This window comes from Garra rufa, chromosome 6 (genome assembly GCF_049309525.1).
Source record: "Garra rufa chromosome 6, GarRuf1.0, whole genome shotgun sequence".
NCBI classification, from domain to species: domain Eukaryota; kingdom Metazoa; phylum Chordata; class Actinopteri; order Cypriniformes; family Cyprinidae; genus Garra; species Garra rufa.
The window spans coordinates 41,772,635-41,800,089 of record NC_133366.1 but is presented as its reverse complement, the minus strand read 5'-3'; the positions used below and the strand labels follow the sequence as shown (position 1 = coordinate 41,800,089).

At 37.0% G+C, this 27,455-nt stretch overlaps 1 protein-coding gene across 2 annotated transcripts; it reads left to right on the top strand.

Moving 5' to 3' along the window:
- Nucleotides 1-355: 355 nt before the first annotated feature.
- Nucleotides 356-27,455, top strand: pi4k2b (phosphatidylinositol 4-kinase type 2 beta). 2 transcript variants are annotated; one of them, XM_073842151.1, is made up of 11 exons: nucleotides 356-433; nucleotides 3,322-3,751; nucleotides 14,307-14,458; nucleotides 14,813-15,013; nucleotides 15,097-15,228; nucleotides 19,779-19,932; nucleotides 20,347-20,411; nucleotides 20,997-21,096; nucleotides 22,054-22,187; nucleotides 25,924-25,983; nucleotides 26,574-27,455. In XM_073842151.1, exons 2-11 carry the CDS (start codon nucleotides 3,418-3,420, stop codon nucleotides 26,745-26,747), a joined length of 1,506 nt encoding a protein of 501 aa, XP_073698252.1. In that variant the 5' UTR covers nucleotides 356-433; nucleotides 3,322-3,417; the 3' UTR covers nucleotides 26,748-27,455. The 2 variants fall into 2 exon arrangements, with proteins under 2 accessions (XP_073698252.1, XP_073698251.1); XM_073842150.1 differs by lacking the exon at nucleotides 356-433 and having other exon boundaries at nucleotides 3,305-3,751.

The window sequence follows — 27,455 nt, the reverse complement described above, 5'->3', positions numbered from 1 at the left end:
CACCCCACCTAAATCAATCAATCAGTCTTTACTCACAGACAACTTGTCCTTAGTCGTTTTTCTCTTTTTTGTTGTCCATTGTCCAGTAATTGCTAAAAAATACATTCTTTTGTGTTCCTCAGAAGAAAAAAGTCGTGTCATTTTAGGACGACTTGATAATGAGTAGTCGAAATGATGACAGAATCTTCATTTTTGCATTAACTATCCCTTTAACTTTGAAAAGGGTGTGACTAATCTTTAAAAAAAGACAAATTCCCAAAACAGTTCTTGGCTGAATCAATTGACAGCTACTGCGCCTTTAAGAAACCTGTTCGACGGTGAGATTAAGCAGTGCGCATGCTTGAAAATAGAGGAAGTCGGTAATGGTGACGGATGATGTGGACGAGAAACGGTTGAGAGCATCAGCGCGTCTTCAAGAAAGTAGTGATGGGAAGTTCGGTTCTTTTCCGCGAACCGGTTCTTTCGGACAGTTCGTTTCAAAGAACCGGTTCAAAAAACCGGTTCACCAGTTCTTTTACGCTATGACGTAATGACGTCATTAACGTAATTACTATCGTCCCGCACCCATATACAGTTACATGCAGTGATCATATGAGTAAGTTTTACAAGTCTTGATTTAATAAATTATAAGATAAATTAATTCTAATCAGAAACACGATCAGCTTACTGAACATGCACAATCCATAAAGACTTATTTGTTATAAACATACGTTTCACCAGATCCCCTCATTCAAGTCCTCAGTTAACTGCTCATAGCATTAGCACAGAGACAGTGGTAAAAAAAGAACTAGTTCGGTTCAGATGGAGTCAGTCATAGCAGGAGCTTGTTTGTTTGGCAGCTGCACGAGTCACGCATGCGCACAGTATCAGCTCATCGATTCTCGAATCGGACGCGTCCGAAAGAAACCGGTTCTCGTTCAGTGTACTGGTGATCCGAAAGAAATCGGTTCTCGTTCAGTGTACTGGTGATCCGACAACCGCTGCAACCGCTTCTTGAGTCGAGAATGAGATTGGAGAACTCACACAGAGAGTGACTGAAACGTGCCGCTTGGTTTGCTTGTGCAGTAGTTTGATTACGTCATTTTTATCATTATACCACCGTTTAAAAGTTAAATAAAAAATGTTTATAATAATTTTTGTTTGAACATGGTTCAAATTATAGTTGTGTATAGTTTCATTAAAACATTGTTTATTTAATACAAACACAATTTTTGCATGTCATCATTATCTTTTATTACAGTGCAGCTAATTCATAAATCACATGTTTTCTTTTAATCAAATATCTCATTTATTATGGTACCACGGCACTTCCCTGACCAAGATCATAAAAACCCTTTTAGCCAATAACCTAACAGAATCCTTAAGTAAACTTTTAACAAAACGTTTAACAAAATAGACCAACTTGACTAACGTGCTTCATTTCATCCGCTTGAAAAATGACACGCATGCGCACAGTATCAGCTCATCGATTCTCAAATCGGACGCGTCCGAAAGAAACCGGTTCTCGTTCAGTGTACTGGTGATCCGAAAGAAAGCGATTCTCGTTCAGTGTACCGGTGATCCGAAAGAAAGCGATTCTCGTTCAATGTACTGGGCCGTTTCTCAATATGCGTTCTTGTCTGGACTTGTGTTCTTGTGGACTTGTGAAACGTCATCAGTTGTCGCCCAAGTACTGTTCCAATTCAAAGTTCACATCTAGCAAGTACAGTTCAAATCCCCGGATGTGTTCTTGCTCCGCCCCTTTTATCAAGGATGCATCAAGAGGAGACTTGTGCGGACTTGAGGCAGCCATGTATCCCAGAATGCATTTCGCACCAATCAGCGAGCGTTAATGGCGGAGGAGAAACCCCGCATAATTTTCAAAATATTACTTTTTTTATTGTTTTATTGTTTTTATTGTTTTTATTGTGTCATGAAATGTGGGTTTAAGAGTTTTTCAGGCGAGAATGTAGTTGTTTTAAACTCAAATCTGCGGTTTATTTACAAAGACAGCGCCTATTTAAAAATTTGTTTCGCCGATTTCGGAGATGCTAGTTTGTGGCGAACACCGGATGCTCAGTGGTCATGTATCCCGCAGAGAGAGCCTCATCTCGGCTTGTCCTTCTGACGTTTGCCGCTGGTCCTGATGTCTCTTTAGTAATTAAACGAGGTATAATTCGTTTTGGGTAAATCTAATAGCTAATTTTTGGTCTCATGAATCTATTATTTATTCCAGGTCATATGAGGTGAAAGTTATGCTTCATAAATTATTTATTAGCATGCATTTGACCGAATTGTCTCCTTTTGTCTTTATTTCCGATTACATAAATCTCTTATACTTTATACTTTTACTTTTATAATGACTAATATTTTCATTAAAACTGACATTTAACAAAAAAGGCAGAGGTGTGCTTGTCATGTTTCATTTTACAAGTCCAGATGTATTATACACACTGCACCTACAGCTTAAATCACATATTAATGTTTTATTATTAAAAAAAAAAAGAGTTGTGGTTTATATTTTGAAGAAAACAAAGAGGCAGTGGTGTTTGATATCACTTTTATTGTAATTATTGTTTTGTAACGCGTTGCATGAACCACATTTTTGTCGCTATTAATATGTTTAAGGTTAAATGAAACGTTAAAGAGGCAATGCTGTTTGATATAGTATTTCGTTTCACTGTAATGTTGTACATTCCCTGAATTACTTTTTTGCAGGTATTAATATGTTTAAATGAAAACGAAAAGAGGCAGAGGTGGTTGATATCATATTTCGTCTTATACAGTACATACAGTGAAGCAGTGAAGATAACCGGAGTAGAAAAGGCGAGCTGACTGACGTTATCAAGTACACTGCTGTTCCATTTGCAGAATTACAGGACTTGCATCCTTACGTCCTCGGGAGTTCGTACTTCCAAGTCAAACTTCCAAGTTCGAACTACGAAGGACGCAAGTCCGAACTTTGCGTACTTGGTATTGAGAAACGGCTCTGGTGATCCGACAACCGCTGCAACCGATTCATGACTCGAGAACGACAACCGCTCTGGCAGCTGCTCTGCTCATGCGCATCATCAGCTCTCTTTTCACAGCCGTTCAAAAACTGTTTGAGTAACTGAATAACTCGGGAAATTGATTTATTTTGAATCAGAGGGAGTGTCGGGCACGTTAAAAAGTAAAAACCTTTAAGTAATTTGTGGATTAGTGCTTACTAGAGACGCGAACCGTTTCAAACGATTCAGTTCGATTTGGTGAACTGGTTCAACCGGTTCACTAAGAAGATCCGGTTAAATAGAACGATTCGTTCGCGAACCGGACATCACTACAAGAAAGGAAAAAAAGGAGACGGACTCTTAAAGACGGACTCACGGATATGAGGCGCGGTTTTTGAGAGGTGCCTGAGTTCGTCTGGACAGAGACAGAATACACCCACAGTCCGCGATGATGGCAGAATGCGATCCCACCGACGGCGAGCCGGAGAAAGGCGGCGGAGATTTAACACCGGAGACGAACTTTCTCACGTCGGAGGTACCCGCGGTGTTATTTGAAAAGACCCGGCCGGCGCCGTCACTAGGACTCTCGCTGAACCCCGGGGCAGCGGTTCGCATCTCGAACTCGACGGAAAGTGTCCTGACGGAGCTGGAAGCGGACGGGTCCGGGGAAGAGGCGCTGCTCTTACCGGGACCTGCCGGAAATCTCTCACCTCGGGCTGGAAGAGAGAAAAGGACGCGGAGGAATAGACACAGCTCATCATCTGATAATCTGGCATCTCCAGGTGAGACATGAGCTGGATATAATCTGTTTTGAGATTAAACTGGCTCAAGGTAGATGTGTCATACTTCAGCACCTTTTGTTTTGCTTCTGCTTCCCTAACAAAATACGTATTTTGATGCTTATTTGTTTCGTTATGCTGTTTCAGGTTTGCATATAACATTGTTTTTATTAACGTTACTACTTTTTAACACCAACAGAATCCACAGTTATTAGTTAAACATAATTAAAACAGCCGACCACGCCTTTATTGAACCATAGCCACTCCCCCTTTTAAAAGACAGCGATTTTTCGTCATTTTGTTGTATAATCTGAATTCAACCGGGAAAAGAACGCACAAGGGACCCGTCTGCATTAGTTTCCATAGCAACCGTGCATTCTGTTTCTGTTGCGCGCAGTGTTCCAAAAAACTGCTAATATACCTTAGTTGGCTTTCTCAATATTTTTTCTTTAGGGAACTTAAATTAAAAGCATTTTTCAGAGAGATGATAGTTTCTTTTTTTACATGTCTTCCACATACAAAATAATCTAAATATTCTAAATTCACTCCCACACTCTTGCTCTCTGTGCTGTTACTCCATCTGCTTTATCTCAGAACATGGTCCCTTATGCAACCATTTCCACAGTTCAGTTTACACGCTCTTTGAACCCCGGGGCGCACACGTGTACAGGTGACACCACATCAGCTGCCGGGATATCTGTACAACTCCTGATATTCATGCTTGCCTGTTTCTGTGTGTTGCATGTGGTTTAGTCTTTCCAGATGCATCTGTACTAACAAGATTACTGGCGCAGCTGTGGGCTGTATTGATGCAATAAAGTTTCCTTGCATATTAATAACCGGTTCATTTGAATGCAGATGAGCCAGAGAGCAGAAAGACACTGGCTTTTGTTTTATCTCTAAGATCCACATCCAAGCCTTCAGTGAAGGAAAATGAAACCCTATGAGTCTCTCGCAGGAGTTTCATTGCCTAGTTTAAATGAAGATATTATTAGCTTTGCATCACTGTGATGTGCTTATGTTTGCCTTTGTTTTACTGGCATAATTATCTCCCCAAAGCATGCAAATATTACATATAATTATTTCATTTAAATTCTGCCTCCTTGCTAAATTAGATATTATTTCATTATCATTACACAAGAAAACAATATGATTATTGCGATCTAAAGTAATGAGTGATCTTATTCCGTATTGTAATGTACATTCAAGTTTTTTTATTTAAAAATTTAGAAAAATGTAGAGTTTGGATCTAAAAATAGAGCTAGATGAACACAAACTTGTAGGGGCAAGGTTTAAACCGAGTAAATGATTGGAGAAGTCCTGCATGCGTCAGCAGAGAGAGGTTGTTTTCACTGGCAGGTCCACATTTAGATTAAAGGATTAGTTCACTTCAGAATAAAAATTTCCTCATATTTTACTCACCCCATGTCATCCAAAATGTTCATGTCTTTCTTTATCCAGTCGAGAAGAAATTGAGTTTTTCAGGAAAACATTCCAGAATTTTTCTCTGTATAGTGGACTTTAATGGGGATCAACGGGATGAAGGTAGTAGAGGCCAATATCAACTTTTTATTTTTTAAATCAGGGCAGCCTGATTTAAGAATCAAGATGCTGATTATTTTTGGCTGATATGTTTGGCCGATTTTTTCCTTCAACTTGTAAATTCTAACAGAGTCAGTACTCATCATTTTAAGTAAAAAAAAAAGTGCTCAGGTAATCAACAAAGTCGATAAAAACTTAGCAGCATTTATCAAGTTTCTGAGAACAAAAAGTGTAAACTCATGAACAATAGTAATGCTAGACACAGTTACACAGTAGTTTAGTAGACAGTAGTAGACTCTATTAAGTAGTAGTTTATTATTATTATTATTTTTACTCAACAGTTGTGCAGTAAAATTCACTTGAAAAAAAAAAAACACACTAATCACTTTTCATTTATGGAGATGACATGACAAAAATAGCCAAAAATCCTAATGGAAAACAAAGGCTTTTAAGATGAAAATGACAATGTCCATTATATACAGTAGATGGCAGCAGAGGATCACCCATTAGCTCAGTTAGCTTTTCCACTTCCTAGTTGTCACGTTTTAGATTTATTATAAAATGACTATTTTAACATTTACTTTTACTGTACTTAAGTATTAAGAGAGTTCACTGTCAATCATAGCAATGACTTGTTTCTTTTTAGTGGATTTACTCACGTTTGTCATTCCTGAAACAGAACGTTTGGTCCTCTAAGGCAAACAAAACTCTACTTCACATTGTGAGTGGATTATGTAGAGAAACCGAGCAAAGGGTGCTTCCCATATAGCGCTGCTGACTGAGCTTACTCACTCAAACTCCTAATATAATCAGTGACTAACTACACCGTCAATCTCTTATTTACACCCTGTGTATGCTTTTTTTTTTCTTGTTATAAAGGAGAGATGTGCGAGCTTGTTTCGGCAAAAGGTGACAAGTTTGCATCCCTGTCTGCTGCTTAAAACTGCTTAAAGGGTTAGTCCACCCAAAAATGAAAATTTGATGTTTGTCTGCTTACCCCCAGGGCATTAAGGTTGTAGGTGGCTTTGTATTTTAAGTAGACACAAACAAAGATTTTTAACTCAAACCGTTGCAGTCTGTCAGTCATATAATGTCAGTCAATAGGACCCACGGCTTTGCAAGTCCAAAAAAAAATACACAGGCAAAATCAAATGAAACCCTGCGGCTGATCCACCGCAATGCCCAACTGTCCTGAGCGTGTTTACAACAGCCGGCGCATGACGAAGAGCAAGCAACCACTAGGGGTGGGAGAAAAAAATCGATTCTCCGATGCATCGCGATTCTCTCTTCAACTATTCTGAATCGATTCCTAATATTTCAGAATCGATTCTGAGCTTGTTTTTTTTTTTTTTTTTTTTTTTTTTTCCCCCACATATCGCCCATGTGCGCGCTAGAGACGGGGCAGGCTTCATTGCACCGAATTTGCACTGTGAGACACGTGCGCACAGCTTGACCTTGTGTGCTTCCGCCCGCCGTGTTTTACTTATATGCTTTCATTTCTGCCGTCTGGAATGCAGTACTATTAGATGCTCGAAACTGGTGCACTGACAGACTTTCACTTGCGCTTTGTATTTGTTCTTCCTAAAGCTTGATTGCGGATGCGGTTAAATGCACTTTCATTTTCGAATAGTTTTAAACGAAACTGTACATACACTCAGTTATGTTTTCAGAGCAGGTCAAAACATCTGATATATCGAAATAGATCTGTGCATCAGTTGCGTTCCGTCCCGTCCATATAAGCTGCCGCGCCGCATAACAGGCTGTCAGAGAGAATGCGTTCACGTGTTCATTAATATAAACATGCTTATAAGTTGATCCCTTATTTGAGATAGAATCTTCCGGGCAAGCAGATTCTCCGCATCTTTCTCGACTCCTCAGAATTGAAACGCATTATCTATTTTGCTGGCATGCGCATGATTTCATTCGCGGGGTAATCTGTCCGCGAAGCGCTCGCCCAAGCGGAAAAACGCGCTGTTGCTGCCAGATCCTGATTGCCGAAAATCATATTGTGTTTGATGAGCAACTTACTCGACTAAATCAAATGAAAAAAAAAAAAAAAAAAAAAAAAACATCCTAACTGTATGTTATCATAATTTCTCAACAATTCAAAATTTTAAAGCCCACTGAAAAAAAATATGCCTATATAAAATGTCTGTAATTTTTTTTAAATAATAAAAAAGAGGAAGTATTAAAATATGATTTCGTCTCTGATTTTATTGGTATCTAAATAATCTAAAGATATTATTATTTTTGGTATTACTGGTGGTTTTAGCACTCAGCATACCTGGTAAAAAAAAAAAAAAAGTCACCGCTCGCCACTGCTGTGCATTAGTTTGAATGCAACCTTGTCAAAGCTGCCTTTCTATGATCTCATCAGTAACAATAAAACTGCAGTAATGCTGAGGAAAAAGTTGTCTGTACAACTTTCAACTGTAACTTTCAGATACCTAAAGAACACTTATTTTAAATAAGTACTTGTTTTAAAAAGTGCCTTGCTTATATAATTTAAAAAATAAAGTAAAATTTCCACAAAATAAATTTGACATAAAACGTATATGAAAATGTAGCCATGTGCAGTACTATTGAAAACTGAGAATGTGTCCCATTGTGATATTTAGTTGATAATTAAAACAGTAATTAAATTGAATCTTGAAACCAGTGAAGATTGACACACCTACTTTTACAGAGATTTCAATAAACAAAAAGCATAGAAACTCCAATTTTACATGTTTTTAAAATTCTAAAGTTGTATTTGCACAGCAGAAGAATTAATTGGAGAAAAAATGTAGATCAAGAATCGTTTTGGAATCAGATCGTGACTCCCAGAATCAGAATCGGATCGGATCGTGAAGTGCCTAAAGATTCCCACCCCTAGCAACCACAAATTCAGTCGATCAGGCTCAAAAGTTGGGAGTCTGTAAAAAAAGGTCAACACTTCTGAATGAGTTTGCACAAGCAAGCGTAATCTTTTCGTTTTTAATCGGTAGCAACAATCATGATAAGCACCAGTAATAACATTAAAAAAAAAATCTTTGTGTTCTACTGAAAAAACAAAGTCACCTACATTTGGATGCCCTGGGGGTAAGCAGATAAACATCAAATTTTAATTTTGGTGAACTATCCCTTTAAGAGTGCACTGTCCATGAGCAATGACGTTGTGGATATGTCGGACCCACAGACACATTTAATGAGTGAAGTAAACGTGCATGTTTTAGCCAGAAGTTTTGTCTGAAATGCACACGAGACTGCATTATGTCTACGCTGCCCACAGATGCGCCTGCCTAGACGGCGTATTTTGCAGCACGATTGGCCAATGCTGATTCATTTAAAAATGCCAGAAATTGACCCTATTAATTGGCAGGCCGATCAATTGGTCGACCTCTAGTTGAAGGTCCAAATTGCAGTTTCAGTGCAGCTTCAAAGGGCTCTACACAATCCCAGCTAAGGAATAAGGGTCTTATCTAGAGAAACATTTGGTTATTTTCTAAAAAAATAAATAAATTAAATGTATGTACTTTTTAACCACAAAATGCCTGTCTTGCACTAGCTCTGCATCCACAATTTCAGGCATTACGTAGTCACGTTGGAAAGATCACGTGTGACACAGGCAGAAGTACCGACCCAGTGTTTACAAAGCAAACGTGCAAAGAAAGTCGGTTGGAAACGATGTCGGGCGATTTTGAAGATGTAGGAGAAAATAAGTTTTTCAGTATACTCTACCTTTTTGAACCAAAGTACACAGACAAAGAACTAACTGCATGTGACCCTTCCAAAGTGATTGCATAATGTGTGAAGTCATTGGACAGCGCAGAGCTGGTGCAAGATAAGCATTTGTGGTTAAAAAGTAAATAAATTTGTATTTTTTTAGAAAGTGACGGATCGTTTCGCAAGATGAGAACCTTACTATGATCATGTAGAGCCCTTGGAAGCTGCGTTTTGGACCTTTTGCAATGAATTTGCTCCCATGGAAGTCCCACTTTATGGGGAAAATCCTTGTATGTTTTCCTAAAAAACTGAAGAAAGTAAATTATCAGGAAATTTTTATTCTGAAAGTGAACGAATACTTTAAAGGGTATTGTGCAGTCATCTGGTCATTGTCCCAAAATAAAACTTGAAAGGGTTAGAAATGTATTTAGTTTGCCTTATATCACCATGAAGGTGTTTATTTTGCTCAAATTCTTCTGTAATATAGAAGTGGATTGGATGTGGAAGTATAAATACCTCTGTTAAAAAATGTAAAGAATAGAATGTTTAATTGTCAAATGTCTCCAGTGTGCCTAAAATATCCAGAAGATCTGAAAGAGAGTTAGTAGGGCAATTAGTCTTTTTGAACTCGTGCAATTTTGGCGGCATGACAAAGGCATCTGCATAAGTGCATATGCAGTTATTATTCATTTCAGTCAGTGGATGAGATTCAAGACTGGTTCTATTTTATATTGTGTATGAGATTGATGTCTCACAGTGTGTTCCCAAAACCAGTTTGACCAACTATAGGAATGGTGAACTAATTTGGGAGTAGCATGATTTTGTCATAATAACAGTCTTTAAAAATCAAGCCAGTTATGGTGATTGATATTTATTATATGCAGATATTGTTTGTATGGGTGTGTCTGTGTACGAGAGAGGGAAAGTGTACTTGTCATCTTCTAAATGTTTAATGGCCATCAGAGAGGTTCAGTCTGTCTGTGTCTAATGCACTCTCTTCACTCAGGGAAAGCTGCACAGACCATCAGCTGTTCATGTGTTTTACCTTGTAGAGTCTATGTAGACCCCTTGGAGTTAGTTTTTCTGCAGTGTGTGCATTCAGTGTAGTGAACTATAAAAAAGAAAAGAGTTTTAGTGAAAGAATAAAACCCTCGGTATCATGTGACATGTATGCATGTTAGGCTTTGTTCACACTGGTTTTCAAACTTGATCTTTAGGTCAAGTAATTGAATCTGATCATCTGTTTGTACTGTATTGCTGCGTTGCTATACTGTATGCATCAGCAAGATGCCGCAAGGCTCTTTCTACAGCTAAGAGTATCAGACCACTTTTGGATCAGGTTTGTAAACATTAGATTTCATGTGGTTTGTTCAGAAAACACAAAACTAAATGAATTTGAATCTTTTGCTGCTTTTCTAAGCAAAGCCTCAGTGAGCAAGTTGTGGATTTGTTTTCAGTGTTAATAAGAGACACACAAGCCCTCTCTACTTTAGTTTGGAATGGATGGTGACTGAATCATCTGATCTGATCATTCTATGGTGATCACGTGTGTGTGTGTGTGTGTGTGTGTGTGTGTGTGTGTGTGTGTGTGTGTGTGTGTGTGTGTGTGTGTGTGTGTAACTTGCATGTGAAACACTGATGCAAGCTGGAGCACTGATACTTGGTGTTGACCCTGGACCACAAAACCAGCCATAAGGGTAAATTTTTCAAAATTGAAGGTGAATAAGTAAGCTTTCTATTGATGTATGGTTTGTCACAGGACAATATTTGGCCGAGATACAACTATTTGAAAATCTGGAATCTGAGGGAGCAAAATACTGAGAAAATCACCTATAAAGTTGTCCAAATGAAGTTCTTAGCAATGCATATTACTAATAAAAATTGTTTTGATATATTTACAAAATGTCTTCATGGAACGTGATCTTTACATAACATCCTAATGATTTTATAAAAGAAGAATTGATCATTTTAACCCATATAATGTATTTTTGGCTATTTGGATACAAAATACATGCTACTTAAGACTGGTTTTGTGTTCCAGGGTCACATAGTATCCATATTATCAGACTTTACACTTTCAATATGAAGATAAATCATCTGATAAATGGCCGTTTTGGACTGGATGAATTAAGTTGGTTTGACGTGATAGTCTGTTATCATTGTTACATATAGTTTTCAGCCGCACATTGTGTACATGTCCCCCGCTCCCCGCCATTTAGCTTTTTATGAAAATAAAAGCTATTTTGTTCAATTGGACAACTGACACTACAGTTAAACTGAAAGCTTCTGCTCCACACAGCAATAACAGCAGGTGTCAGTTTTCACTTATGTGAATGGGGAAAGGAGAGATGACTGACAAGATTATGGTGGAGGATTTGGTGTCAAAGTGAAAAAGAAAAACCACAAATTTTACAGTATTTCTACTTTTAATATAAACAAGTTTGTCTTCGTTTGATTTGCTGTTGTTTTTCATTAAAAATAATAATGAACCACAGACATTCTTTGAAAAGTCAGAGGGGGGAAATCTTTAATTTATTAGTGTTACAACTTTGCTGCAAAATTATTATTTATTAATTTGAATTTAATTGTGGCCATGAATTAAGAATTTGCTCCCTCATTTTATTAAATGATGGCCATGTTGTAGTCATTTTAATTAAATCAAAACAAGGGAGTGAATTAGTACAAGGCCATGATTTAATAAAACAAGGGAACAAATTAAGTCATAGAACAAAATTTATAAAGGGGTCATATTATGAGGTTTACTTATGTTAAAGCTTTTTTTTTTTTGCACAAAAAACAAATAATACGGAAAAATAATTAGTTTCAACCCTCATTCTGAACCTCTCAGAAACGGGCTGTTTTTAAGGGGTGGGGTCCTTTAAAGGAGAAGTTCACTTCCAGAGTAAAAAAAATAAGATAATTTACTCGCCCCATTGTCATTCAAGACGTTCATGTCTTTCTTTCTTTAGTCGTAAAGAAATTGTTTTTTGAGGAAAACATTTTAGGATTTCTTTCTATGTAGTGGACTTCTATGGTGTCCGTCAGTTTTAACTTCCAAAATGCAGTTTAAGTGCAGCTTTAAAGAGCTCTAAATGATCCAAGCCGAGGAAAAATAATCTTATTTAGGGAAATAATTGTACTTTTTTTTTTTTTTTTTTTAGAAAATAACCAATTTATATTCTTTTTAACCTCAAATGCTTGTCTTGTCTAGCTCTGTGTACTCTGTGTATTTTGGTTCATGACAGTTAGGGTATGTTGAAAAATCTCATTTTCTCCTTCAATTTCAAAATCTTCCGGCATCGCTGTTTTATCTTTTTTTGTAAAGGGCGTTTGATCTTTGCACGTTCACTTTGTAAACACTTGGTCGGTACTTCCGCTGCAATGTTGGATGATTTTTAGTTGTTTAATATCATTATCATCATAATTCCTTAATTTTTTCATATTTTTTTAAATTATTATTTTTTTCTAATGTATACACATTTATAACACTATACATTGTGTTATATCACCTTTTTATCAAGTTACAAAAAACTAGTTAACGCTAATACTAGGGTGCTTCTAATGCCGTGTCTATGGGAGGGGCAATATTAAAATTTGACATTGTTCTCTCTCATCATTTTCCTTTGATTAAAAGTTGTGAAAACACTCGTGGAGTTATTCTATTGTTTAAGCAAATGGGAATGCAAAAAATATATTTGTGGTACTCTCCCATTCACTGCTTTCGGATTTTACCCAACTGTGATGACTTCTGCTATGAATCCACCATTTTTTTTTAAACATTCGTTTTGTTCAAAGAAATGGAAAAATTTAAAGATCCAGTGTTAAAGATCAAAGTAAGTGCTACAGATCATGAGTGTCATTGATAAATATCTTCTCTTGTAAAATATACAGTGTAATCGGTAATATCGATATTGTCACAAGTTTATTAATCTGCAGGAAAATGTCCTCTGTGGCATCTCTATCAATAAATTCAAAATATTAAATCTAGTTTAGATACAGTTAGATTTAACATTTAATATGACCTTGAGAAAAAGATAAAATGTTTGAAGAATAATTTGTATCTTAAAGGTACCAATATGCAGTCCTTTAGTTGTATCTATTTAATTTAGAAAAATCTAATTTTAGAATGATTATTGGAGCATGAATTACAAGAAAATACTATTTTAGTCTTTTTACCTTAGTTTTTCGTGTGCTTTACTTGTTTCTTTGTAATTATTTGTGAAATCTACTAGCAACTTCTAAATAAAAATTGTTTCAAAGTACACCCTACTTTTTTTTTTGTCTAACTTAGTGTAAATAAGGTAAAAAGGTAAACTGCAATGTCTATCTTCCCCCCCCCCGTAAGGTACACAATGTATGATGCTTTAAATCTGTGATGTAATGGTAGCTGCCTCATCATTTTTCCATATTGTCACATAGATCCAAGTGAAATTGATTTTTGAAAGAAAAAAAAAATAGTAACAAAAATGTAGGATGGAGACTCGATTCTATCAATCTGTTTTTGATTGGATGGAGGGAGATCTGAATGCAAGCTTGCAGTTGATTGTAAGGAATGGGTACTAGAAAGAAGTCGGTCTTTTCACAAGAAGATTGAGCTGTGACAGTTTGAAGAATTATGAGGTCAAATAAATAAGTTAAACATGCATGGTTGAGTTGTTCATAAGATAATTGTAAAGCACGTTGGGGAAAAAATCAATTAAAAACAGAAAAGTTGATGTTATCTAATGAAATGTGTAGAATTCATCTTTGTGGTGTATTTTCATCTACAATGAGTGATACTAGTCTTGAATTATAGTTGGATATAGCTGGATTCTTTTTACTCTACATTTTGGTGTTTGACAAATTTTACAAAATAGATATAAGAACCCACATTTGAGCTGTCAGTACCTAGTACAGCAAATGAAAACATTGCATTTGCAGGTCTTTAGATGAATCACTTTGATATTGAACCTTTCATCTACATGTTTTTTTTTTTCTTTGCGCTCCAGAAATGCCCAGTGCTCTTTTAATTTTTATCTTTCTGAAGGCTGGTTTGCAGACAGAGCAAAAGTGTTTGACTAAATTGCATGCTCACTAGTGATTCAGCTTTGAAGCTGGGGTTTCTAGGAGGAGGTTCAATTTTGTTCCATATAAAAATGGCCTTGAGCATGAATTTCACTCTGATGGAAATTATTAAAAGAAAATCATTCCCCAAACGTTCTGCTATACGGCCTTTAGAGATGAGGGGACATATTTACATATAAATGCAGACATACAAGAGAATGTATTCGCTGCTCTGTACATTTGAATCACTTTGTATGTGTGCCTATAGGTAATAGCAGTGGAGAATTCAACCATTTCCCAGAAGACCCAGAGTTTGCCGAGATCATCCAAAGGGCTGAGCAGGCGATTGAAAATGGCGTCTTTCCAGAACGCATCTCGCAAGGATCCAGTGGAAGCTACTTTGTTAAGGATCCCAAAGGAGTATGTATATGTTGAAATCAATCCTGAAATAATCAGTTTTAAAAGTCATAACAGAAAAACAAGAACTTTGAACCATTAAAAAGTAGGTTTAGTGAGTATTCATGCACCTCACGTTATTGTGCAGTTTGTACACAACGTCATGCTTAGCAGTTTACTGTAGGGGATAATTTATGCCTGATCACCTCTCTCCCGTGAGCTAAACGAATACATCTATGCATGAATGTTAATGTGGAATTGGTTTGGATTCATTCTCTCAGAAAACATTCCTTTTACAATATAATTCATAGTAGTTATTTTCAAATCTAGTGCTGTTAAATGTGATTTTTCTCAATGGCTGTATCTTCTCTCCTTTAGAAAATCATTGGTGTGTTTAAACCAAAATCAGAGGAGCCTTATGGTCACTTAAACCCTAAATGGACCAAATATTTCCATAAAGTCTGCTGCCCGTGCTGTTTCGGCCGTGGTTGCCTCATTCCTAACCAGGGCTACCTCTCGGAGGCAGCTGCCTCACTCGTTGACCAAAAACTGGGTTTGGGGATTGTACCCAAAACTAAGGTGAGAATGGGCACTTAAATCTACTTTAAGAGAAAGCTTTACTTTTGGAATTATGAGCTAATCCTTCTGCCCTTTCTTTTCAGGTTGTGAATCTGGCCAGCGAGACTTTTCACTATAGCGCAATTGACCGTGCCAAATCCCGTGGTAAGAAATACGCACTGGAGAAAGTCCCTCAAGTTGGACGACGGTTTCACAGAGTTGGTCTTCCTCCAAAGGTAACGAAATATTCCCAAATGAACGCCTCTAAAATGATCTTAAAGGTGCCATAGAATGCATTGAGAGAATATTTAAAATTCTTCTCTGATATCTACATAGAAGGTATATGGCATAGGAAAGGGCAAAAAATCTCCAGAAATGGTTTTACAGGTCCATTTACAACCCTAGGATTTGTCCTTAGTATGAAAGGCTCTGTTTTTGCCTTATTTGGAAGCTTCATGAATATTAATGAGCTCTGCTCTGATTGGCTGTTTCACAGAGCTCAATAGCTCACACATGGATAAAAATATATATTTAATTAGGCGCTCTAGCCGCTTTTAATATGCGGTTTGTTGAATCTGCCGTTTTGAATCGCCAATATTTTAGTCTCAGGATGTATGTTATGCATGTGCTCTGTGTAAAGTTACAATGCAGAGACACAAGTAGTTACCAAACACATTGAGCAGCTCGTCAGTGATTCTTCAGATCTGTAAATCATTCGCCATCATCAACGCAGTTATTTCTCCATCAGTCACCTTCATCAGCGCAGTCATCCGTCTGTTTATGTGGTAAGTGAAATCCTATTTATTGCAATGTAACAGGCTAGCGCTAGCATTAAGCTAACCGTGTCCCTTGAGTGACTCGCCTTGTTTAACTGATGTGCTGACTAGGCTTGCCACGATAGACGGTGTTACCGGTTTTAAGACGCAACACCGGTGACATCACTTTTCCACCGTGACACCGTCCCCACATTTTTTTTTTTAAGTATTCGTTTTTTTAAATTAAATATTTATTTGAATTAAATGGAAAATATAATTCTAAATAATTTACTTAAGACGAGAGCATGCACTATAATTAAAAACTGAACATAGCTACAATGCGTCATATTTCATTTATCACGTGAGGAGAACGAGAGGAGTCGAATTTACAGAAAGAGAATGGCGGACGATTTAGTGTCAAAACGCAATGCAAAAGCGCCTGTTTGGCAATATTTTGGGTGTAGTGGAGGGTATATGCAGGTATACGGCGTATACCCACTTCTTTATCAGGCGGCTTTGCGTATACCCTCTTCTAAATCCCCTCTGATGCGCATCATTCAGTAGTGTCCTGCATTAGCCAAAATCATGTAAATATTCGTTAAAAACACCCAAAAAAAGACGCAGTCAGGACCGCGGCACCGGCTTGCTTTGAAATATATTTGATGTGCCTGTGCCTGCGCCCGCTCCATCTGCCGCACCCCGGTAATTTAAGTACATAATAACGAAAATAATACCTAACAAATAAAAAGAAGCCGTTTTTTACGATCATAAATTTCTTCAACCAGTGAACCCCTGTAAACGTATCAGTCCAAGGATCCAGTAAACAAATGCGTTCAAAATTTGTCGTCCATTCAAACAATTGATGCCGAATTGCCAATTCCCGCAAAACTGAAAGTGAAAGTATAATACGCACGCATTTATTATGGTGCGTTCACACCGCCCCAAACGTCAGCGTCAGTTGCGGCAAGATTACATGTATTTAAAAGCAGAAAAAAAGAGAAAGGGGAAACCCCCACCCCCCACGGTGATACCGGTATTACCGGTGTTGTCACATGTCGATTAACCGGTGGGGAAATTTCCTCATCGTCACAACCCTAGTGCTGACGTTACCGATGATTGGGCGATGCAAATGTTGGAGACGTAACTATTAACGATCTCTGCTGTTTCGTAACAGTCGGTGTTATGTTGGAATTGACCTATTTTTCGGTGGTCTTTTGCAAATACTAGATTTATATAAGAAGGAGGAAACGATGGTATTTGAGACTCATGGTATATCATGTCCATGTACTGAACTGTTATTATTTAACTATGCCAAGGTAGATTGAGTTTTCCATTCTATGGCACCTTTAATTTCAGTACCAAATCATTTTCTGTCTTAGCTCAAAGGGATAGCTCAATAGCTCATTTACTCACCTTTATTTTGTTTCAAACATCTATCACAAATTATAGGACTAAATTATAGGTTTGATAGGAGCATACCTGCTGTAGAATAGGTGATTCCAGGATGACACAAGTTTTTAATACTAGGAGAAGATCCTCCAACATGTTCTCTATGCCAAAACCCTTTATCCCTGAAGCATGCTTTATAAGATTGTGCTGGTTTTAACCAAGGGGCAACCTCCCGCTCTCTCTATTGAAACCAACACGGAAGTGTCTTAAAATGCAATTCATCGATTGGCCGCTAGAGACTGGCTGCAAAAGAGAGTCAGTCCCATTGACTCCCCATGTTAAAATGCCCAACTTTACAGCAGAAAAAAGCATGTTTACAGCCTGGTTCAAAAAATGGTTTTGGTCTATATAGCTAGTTTTGCCCTTCATGTCAACTGTGAGGGGGGTGAATTTTTTTATAACTCATCCGTTTAAGTTATATTAAGCCTTAAAGTTCAGCATAAATTAAGGGCGTGGCCACTTGAGTGACAGGGGGATTGCCGCTGCTGTCGCCACTGTCGCGCTAGGCGGGCGTGGTTTCAGCAACCAGCTCCACCCACGTCCCGCCTTTTTGCCCATTTTTGATTATCCGGGAGTGACGCGCGGTGACGCGATTCCAAGATGGCAACGGCCGAATCCCGCCCACGACAGGCTTCAAAATAGCGCTTCAGAATCCTACGGGTGACGTCACGGATACTACGTCTATATTTTTTACAGTCTATGGTTTTAACCCTGTGAGAGAACTTTTTTTTTTTTTTATTCAGTTAACTCTGTTAAAAAATCTCTTCAAAAGAGTTAAGCCAAATACAGTTTTAAAGTTGTTAGAGAAAATAAATTGTAAAAACCTGATATAATTTTAGCCATACTTTTTCTCTCGTCACGAAAATAGCCACAAAGCTGGCATGGCGTTAAACACAAACAAACAAACAAATCTCTATCCCTTTCTTGTATGGTACACAAAAGGAAATATTTTGCCAGTGTTCACGCTGCTCTTTTCCATAGAACTAATGCTTAAATTGACCCAAATCTAGGTTTTCTGAAGCTGTATAATTGCTTGGTGTCATTATTTGCTAAAAATGTTGAGGCAGTCTTGGTCGCCCCTCTTGTCACACCAATTGACCCTTCTCAGAGAGTTTGATTGACAGGCAATTTGACCAATCATAGCTGCAGTTTTTTGTCTGACATAACAGTTACGGGTAGTAACTGATTACGTGTAATCTGGATTACGTAATCAGATTCCAAAAATTAAGTACATGTAGTTTGAGTAAATTACATTTTATAATACTCTTAATCGGACTACAGTTAGTTTATGAATTGCAAGATTACATATTAGTTACACAATAGCAATAAATTATTCATAATTTATTGATTCTCCCTAATTCCTCTTTTTCATCTTTTATATTTTCCTTTGTAAAATAGCCTACTGCTTATATACATTCACTAAGTTTTGTGGACATTCACACAAAGACCAGTCACTAGTCGGGTGGCGACACAGCATTTGACCACTGAATTTACAAAAATCATTTCAGGTTTAAGAAGTGTTTTAACGCTGCATAAACTAATGATGAACAGATTGATTTTTATTTGAATGATCACTCTCTAGGTTATTTAAACATGTGTTTCTATGCCTTTGGAAGGCTTTTGTCTTTCAAACACAATAAAATTCACAAATTCGCAAACTTTTTTTGGTCATCTGATCCTCTTTCACCTAAAATATTTACTTAAAGTAAATACTTTAATCAAAATATTTAAAAATTATTACATTTGCATGTTTATTAGTTCTCTGACGTTGGACGTGGTCACATGACATAAAGTTAAAGTACTCAATATATAGCTTTTTTTAATATTTTAATTTAACTTTTTTTTTTATTTATTATTTAATAAATTATTAGTTGTTCATTAAACTCACAAACACCAGTTTGGGAAACCCTGATGTAATATAATGCACTTCTTGGAATATATATATATATATATATATATATATTTAGGGCAATATGGTACAATAGTGTCCTATTTAAATCAATGTGATAAACAAGTTAGGTCAAAAGTAATCTAAAAGTAATCTATTACCTAAAATGTGTCATGCAATAGATTACATTACTAACTTCGATTTGTAATTTTAATTACAATTTGTAAGTAATCTACCTAGCCCTGTTGACAAAGAAACCAGACATGAGAGTTGATTAATGTCTGTGTACTTAAAAAATGGTGTGTATTGACTTTCCGCAGTTGAAACAAGATACCTTCTGCTGTTCATTCATGTTTATTTCATGCTATAACTAGTAATAAAAAAGAGATGAATGGTTCTAATGCCACTTGAGCTGAGGCACTACAAAACTGCATTTATTTCTTAAATTACACAGTTTAAAAGCTGAGATATTGATTTACACCTAAAGTAACCTGCTTTGTCTTGTCTGCCTGTGCAATGTCGGGCTCCTCTTTTCTCTGCGATGTATTTTTCACTGTGTGAGAACATGATGTGTGGCTTGTTGGATATACCAATAGTAATGAAGGGGGGGGGGGGTCTTTGCGACGGGTCATTTGAGAGCAGCAGAGAGCAAGTTTTCTAGATAAACCATGATTTGTTGTACTCTTTTGTGTAGGTGGGCTCATTTCAGTTGTTTGTGGAGGGCTATCATGAAGCAGACTACTGGCTGAGGAAGTTTGAGGCGGAACCTCTTCCAGAGAACATGAGGAAGCAGCTTCAGTCTCAGTTTGAGAGGCTGGTGGTGCTGGATTACGTCATCAGAAACACAGGTACCTAACGCTACTTTGTTCAAGCTATTGTTCTTGAACTTATTTTCTTACAAAGCTTTTCCATGGTAACCGCATTGTTCATCTAATCACATAGTTACTGAGGTTATTTTTACTAAAATAGCTGTGCTATAAAGGAACTTTGGTATTGGTCACTGCTGACAAACAAATTGAAATCTTACATTTTAATTTTTTTCATACCATAGAGTTTCTTGTTCTCGCTCTTGTTGAACTGTATCTCATCTCGTTTTTAGACAGTCTTTTTTCATTATCTCTCTTCATTTCCTCTTTTTCTACCTCTCGCACCATACACATGTGCCATGTTTTTCAAGACATGTTTTGACCATATAAAAGAAATGCTAGTTGTTTAACTGTGCCTTTGAAACGGAAATCTGATATCTCTTTTGGCTTCTTCAGACAGAGGGAACGATAACTGGTTGATCAAGTATGAGAAGCCAGGCGATGGAGAGCTGACAGAAAAGGTGAGCTGAGGAATATTTATAAGAAGAAAATGCCGGGACTGAGAACCAAGTGCAAATGCAGGGCTGCCATATTCGTGTTTTGATGCAATGTGACAATATTATGGATTAAATAAATATTTGTATAAGTATTTTTTTTTTTGTATGTTTGAATGGGCATGGCATCTCTTGGTAAACAGTTCCTCCTATAAGCACAGTAAAGCTCTTTAAACATCAAACATAAGACTGATTCAGTTTTGCAAAAGCATTTCTAGTAGATCAAACTGCTCTGCCCTACAAAGCAAAAAGGCAGTAACTACGCAGAGTGCAGAACTGAGAAAAATGACTTTAAAGTTATCCTGTTATCCAATGTTAAAACCGTCCCATGAGGATGCCGCAAAATCACACACATTTGAGATGAGATATTTTGTCACATAACAAAGGATGCCTTGAATGTCATGAAAATGATAATAACTCATTTTTGACCAAAAATGCAGTTACTGCCTTTTTGCTTTGTAGGGCAGTGCTGTAGGCGGTATATTATGGAGGTAATGATGATTGCTTCCCAGTCACAAATGCTGAGTTTCTCTTCCACATGTCTTTTTGCAGGAATCTGAATGGACTGACCCAAAAGACTCTGCCATACAGATTGCAGCTATAGATAATGGTTTGGCCTTTCCTTTTAAACACCCTGATGAATGGAGAGCATGTAAGGATTTCTTTTTTAGTTGACATAATACTGTTAAATAAGGACACATATATAACTGTTAAAATTGTTTTCAATTTTAATATTTTAAATGTAATTCCCTGTGATGCTTCAGAAATCATTCTAATATGTGACCCTGGACCACAAAACAAGTCATAAGGGTCTTTTTTAAAACTGAGATTTATACTTTTTAAGCTTTCCATTGATATATGGTTTGTTAGAATAGGACAATATTTGGTTGAGCTACAACTATTTGAAAATCTGGAATCTGAGGGTGCAAAAAAACGAAATATTGAGAAAATCACCCTTTAAAGTTGTCCAAATGAAGTTCTTAGCAATGCATATTACTAATTAAAAATTAAGTTTTGCTATATTTATGGTAAGAAATTTACAAAGTATCTTCATGGAACAAGTCTAATGACTTTTGGCATTAAAGAAACAATAATTTTGACCCATACAATGTATTGTTGGCTATTGCTACAAATACACCCGTGCTACTTAAGACTGGTTTTGTGGTCCAGGGTCACATATGCTGATTTAGTGCTCAAGTAACATTAATTATTTTTATCAGTGTATATAAAACAGTTGTGCTGCTTAATATTTTTGTGGAAACCATGATGCATTTCAAAAAAAAAAAAAAGATTTATTTCAAGAACGGCATTTATTTGAAATAGAAATCTTGTAGCATTATAAATGTCTTTATTGTCATATTTAATCAGTATTACGTGTCGCTGTTGAATAAGTGTTATTTTATTCCAAAAAACAAGCTTTTTAAAAAGTATTTAGGGATATCCCTTGTTTTCACTGCTGATATTTGTCTGCCAAGTGCATTTTGAATATTTAAGCATACACATTTAGATCAAAAGTTTGCTTAAGATCATGAGAAATATTTTACTAGTAGTGCATATATAATATCATACTTAACAGGTGAAATGATTGTTTTTATCTTTGTGCATGCAGATCCGTTCCACTGGGCATGGTTGCCTCAGGCCAAAGTGGCCTTTTCCCAGGAGACGAGAGACCTTGTGCTTTCACGCATTTCTGATATGAACTTTGTACAGGACCTCTGTGAGGACCTTTATGAGATGTTCAAGGTAGGAAATCTTAGTAGATTGTTTAAGTCTAAAGGTCATTGCAGACTCCAGTCCAAAATTTTCATGTGTTTTTTCGTATTCGTAATCCTAAAAATGAGCCTGATGCGTATAAATTCATCCGTTGCGAAAAAAATTTGCAAACAATACAAAATGGAATCTTCAAGCAGTGAGGATGATTTTGTTGTCCACTCTCTTCTTAAAAAGAGAAAATAATATAGAGAGGAATGAGAGAATACTTTTTATGCACATCTCCTTATTAATGAGCTGTGGGATTATCCCCAGTGATTCAAAGTTTTCTTCAGGATGGCAGTAATCTTTGATGCTAGCGTTACTGGAGCCACATATAAAGAAGACCACTAATTTCTTTGAACTCAGTGTACAAAGACCTTTTCAGTGCTTTGTTCCGCAAGACAAAGTGGATGAACTTGTCAGACGCAATTCTGGATTTTGGCGTTCGCTTGTACAGTGGATCTGAACTGTCAAAACAGCTCTAAAATGCTTGCTACAGATGCAAAAAACGCAAACAATTAAACCTGATCCAATTTTTTTTTATGAAAAGCAAAAATTTCAGAGGCAATGTGCAAATGTGATGTAGCCTGAGGTCGTATTTATTTTTTAATGTGCGAAAAATTCGGATGAAAATTTTGTGAGTGCAATGACATTTACACTCTTAAAAACTGCTGGTTTAAAAACAACCCAACTTGGCTTATTTGGCAACCCAGCACTGGGTAAATATTGGACAGAACACATGCTGGGTTATTTTGACCCAGTTGGTTGTTTTATTAAAGTCAACTATTGTTTAAAAATTATTAATATTGCTGGTTTAAAAGGGGCTGGAAATTAAAAAAAAAATATCACACAGAATTATAGAGGCAACAGCAATGATCAAAAGATGATCATTTATTAAGCAAGAACACCCATGGACAAAAATATAAGACAAACTAAATTTATTTGGGTAAATGCAGCATAGTTTACAATATTATATGCCATTGAACTTGTTAAAGGGGTCCTATTATGCTTTTTCACTTTTTGAACTTTAGCCAGTGTGTGTGGTGTGTATGTTTGGGCATAAAAAAACATTTACAAAGTTATCAAAGTCCACTTCAAAGGGAGACATTTAGTTTTTAAAAAATCCCTTTTTTAAGAACTACAACGAACTGCTCGTTTGGACTACAGCGTTTGTTTTCCGCATGCAATGATGTCACAACGCGGTATCCCGCCTACGGAAATTCAATTCGTTAGCGGGTTGGGGATTCCCCTAACTTTAGCAATGTATTATGGACAGCTGCTTCTGGGATGCTTCAGCGAGCCGCAGGGTGGTAAGAGATTTATTCATCATACAGTGTAGATAGCTTCACTAGCCTTATGCTGAAGTTTCTGGCATGGAAATAGTTAAATACATTAGTACAATAATGTAAATATCATGTATCGGCGATCTCGCAGGCTGACGAAAGGACCAACAATACTGTAGCATTTTATTTACTCACCCTTCATGCATCCTAGGTGTATATGCCTTCATTCTTTCAGGCGAATGCTATCAGAGTTATATTAAAAATAATCCTGGCACTCCCAAACTTTAGAACTGTTTTTCTCCATCAGTCCAAAACAAGTCTGTCCATAATAAAAAGTGTCTCGCATGGCTCTGGGGTAAAGGTAAAAGTCTCCTTTAGTGATCCGATGTGTTTTTGTAAGAAAAATATTCATATTTAAAATGTAAAAATCACTTTAATCTAGTTTGCTGCTTTGGGGAGGGGCGTGACAGTACTATACGCAGTCTAAGCTGTTCGTCAATTGCAGTCCACTTCAACCAATCACAGTACACTTGGTTTTTCGGAAGGTGGAACCCGGAACTAATGGAGCCATTTGTGCCAGCCTGGGAATAAAGCCATTGTAATAATGTAAATGTGTTTTTCAAACCACCAAGCATGAGAGCATGTTCTAGTCCACCACCAAAACAAAATAAAGACTATGTAAAAGAGCATAATAGGACCCATTTAAACATCATTTTAAAAATAAAAAATGTAACATTTAAAAGTAGCATTTTAATTGAAGTGTATTCAACCGTTCTCTGTAATCACTTTTCCCCGATAATAGTGTTAATTCTTGTGCCCTGTCCCCGAAATCTGAGATGGTGATGGGCTGCTGTTCGCTGGGGGAACTTCAACGCTGCGGGTGTCCCGTGTTCGAGTCCCGACTCGAGGACCTTTCCCGATCCAGCCCCCATCTCTCTCCTACTTCACTTCCTGTCATTACTGATCTTCCTATCAGAATAAAGGCAAAAATACAAAAAAAACAACAACATATTTTCCACATAATGTACATTATTGTTGCTCCTCTCTGCCCCACCTTTCTGAAATGCTTAAATTTTTACAAAACTCATCGTTTAAGAAAAGCGAGGTGTTCTCTGATTGGCCAGCTATCCGGTGCGTTGTGATTGGCTGAATACCTCAAGCGTGTGAACGAAATGTTACGTCCCTTATCATGCGACGAGATGGAAACAATAAAACCCATTATAAATGAGCCATTTGTTGCATCCAGTGGGGACATAACCACTGATTATAATGACTTATACTGTCTTTACGCGTTGTGTTGCACCAAAAACATAACACCATGTCTACATTTTTGATCGTAGAACGAGAAACAACAAGCACTTCTCTACACTGCTCAAAAATCGCGTTTAAATGGTCAGTAGCAAATTCTTTAAATATGAAAACGTTCTTATAGTCCGTCAGTCAGAAGTGCAGACTTTCCTTGCAATGTTCCTTGGAATTGCCCCACTTTATAGCCCTAACCTACAGCTGGCGTGTAAGCTGCTCTCCCAGGTTCAAAAAACAGTCCTCCGTGCAGCACCAACTCTAATATTTGCGTTGTGCTGTTCCAGAACAGTGTTGTCAATAAAACTTAACCACTGATTTCTAGTTGTGTCCTCATTTGGAAGGCTAAACAAAGTACTTTTGCAATGAAACACACTGCGTCTCCACAATACTGCAACAATACTACAGCGGATAAAAGTTGCGCCTTCCTTCAAAGGGGTGGTGTCTATGCCGTGACGTTTGAACGTCTTAACTTTTATAATAAATATCTCTTTCGGTTTAAGACTTTAAGCTTTGCAACTTTACAGATCTTATCTATGCACAAACAGCTTGTAACACTCCAAAGTCAAAGGAAAACAAGAAACTGCATCATATGACCCCTTTAAAAACAACCCAATAATATGACCAAACAGGCTAAACCCAGCATTTGGGTAAAACATAAAAATAAATAAAATAACCCAGCATTTTTTAAAGTGCACCAGTGCTGTACTTATATTCTTACCATTCAGTGCAATTAGTTGCTTGTTATTAAAGTGTTGATTTGGCTGTAGTTTATTTTGAGACTTAACTTCTCGGACAGGGCTTTAGCATGCTGTCAGTTTCTGTTAGCAAGCTGAAGCTTAGCATGCTGTCAGTGCACTAAAACCCTCAAAGAAGTTGCGTCTTTAAACTCATCCCATTTCAAGTGGCTCTGCTAAAAATATTCCGGCTAAAAACCCAAGAAGTCGTCTTGATATATTACTAATTGACCTCTCTGAGTGACCTGACCCCACTAAATCTGTTTGTCTGCATACTAAATCATGTCTGCATAATCATACTCACTGGTATGCAGTGAAGTCGGTTAATCATTTATGCATTAATTTGCAAGAATCGTTGTATGGATGAATATTCTTTTTAATATTATATGACTTTTCACATTTCAGACGGATAAAGGCTTCGACAAAACCATGTTTGAGAAACAGATGTCTGTAATGAGAGGACAGGTAAGTTTTATGCTTTGAGATGATTTTACATTTATGCATTCTATGCTATTCCAGAAATAGTGTGATGTTCTCACATGCTTCATTCTCGCTAAATGCTGGAGCTCTTCATAATGAAAAATTCACAGCTAACGTATATTAATACACCCGGCCAGGATGCTATTTTCAGCCTATCACAGCTGAGATGTAGACCTGAATATAGACCACAGATTTGCAATGCCAAGAAAAAAGATTGTGCCTCTAACATAATAATAATAATAATAAAAAAAAAAAAAACTCTAACATGCTTTTACACTACCGTTGAAAATTTTGGGGTCATTCAAGATTTTTTAAAATCCTTCATTAATTAAAAATACAGTAAAAGAGTAATATTGTGAAATGTTATTACAATTTAAAATGAAGGCTAGAGTAATGGCTGCTGAAAACTCAGCTTTAGTTTCACATGATCCTTCAGAATGATTTGGTGCTCAAAAAACATTTATTATTATACATTTATTGTATAAAAACAGTTTAAACAGTAGTGTATAGTATTCGATTCAAACTTAAATCCTCTACTGCATATAAAATCATACATGCCTGTTCTTATCAAACAGATCTTAAACCTGACCCAGGCTTTGAAAGACGGGAAAAGTCCTATCCAGTTAGTGCAGATGCCTCGTGTGGTGGTGGAGAGGAGCCGCGGGGGAGGCCAGGGTCGTGTGGTCCAACTGGGCAATGCATTTACCCAGACCTTTCACTGCAAGAGACCCTTTTTCACATCCTGGTAAAAGGGCCACACAGAAAGGACGAAGACTGTAGTGAAAATAAACGAGGGTCATGTATGAGAGACACTGGATGAAGAACTTTTAAAAGAAGACTTCCTGGGTGAATGTAGCAAAGGGAGAGACTTGAAAGAACGCATGAAGGTCTGTTGCAGAGGATCTGAGGCCTTTTGTTTTCCTGAGCCTTTTCCCTGAATTCTCCTCTTCAGCTTGCTATGGCTGTCAAGTTGGAATGTCAAAAGGGAAACGTTCGTTGAAGATGTTTTTTGGCGACAGCCTTTCTCAACTGCCAATTATTTTATAAGTGTAACTGTAGATGTTATAAATGAAGAATGATGCATAAAAATTAATTTAAACTTGAAAAATGCTTGAATGTAACTTGCAAGTTTACATTTTACACTTCTCCTGAGGACATTTCAACACCAAGAAATACTGGTGACCGTGGTATTTAATATGATGAATGTATTTGCTGATTATGTAACAGGATGCTGGTAACAGTATATACATTGGTAAAGTCAGGTGCTTTGTAGCCCCTGATAAAAGTATAATTACAAAAGGGTTTTCTCTCTCTCTCTCTCTCTCTCTCTCTCTCTCAAACAATCCTGTGTATGCATCTTGGACTTTGTATTTCAGCTGAGCGGTTGTTAACGTAGAGCTGTATATTTAAAATGAAGTGAATAAAAACTAAATAAAGCTTTGGGATTGGTAAAAATA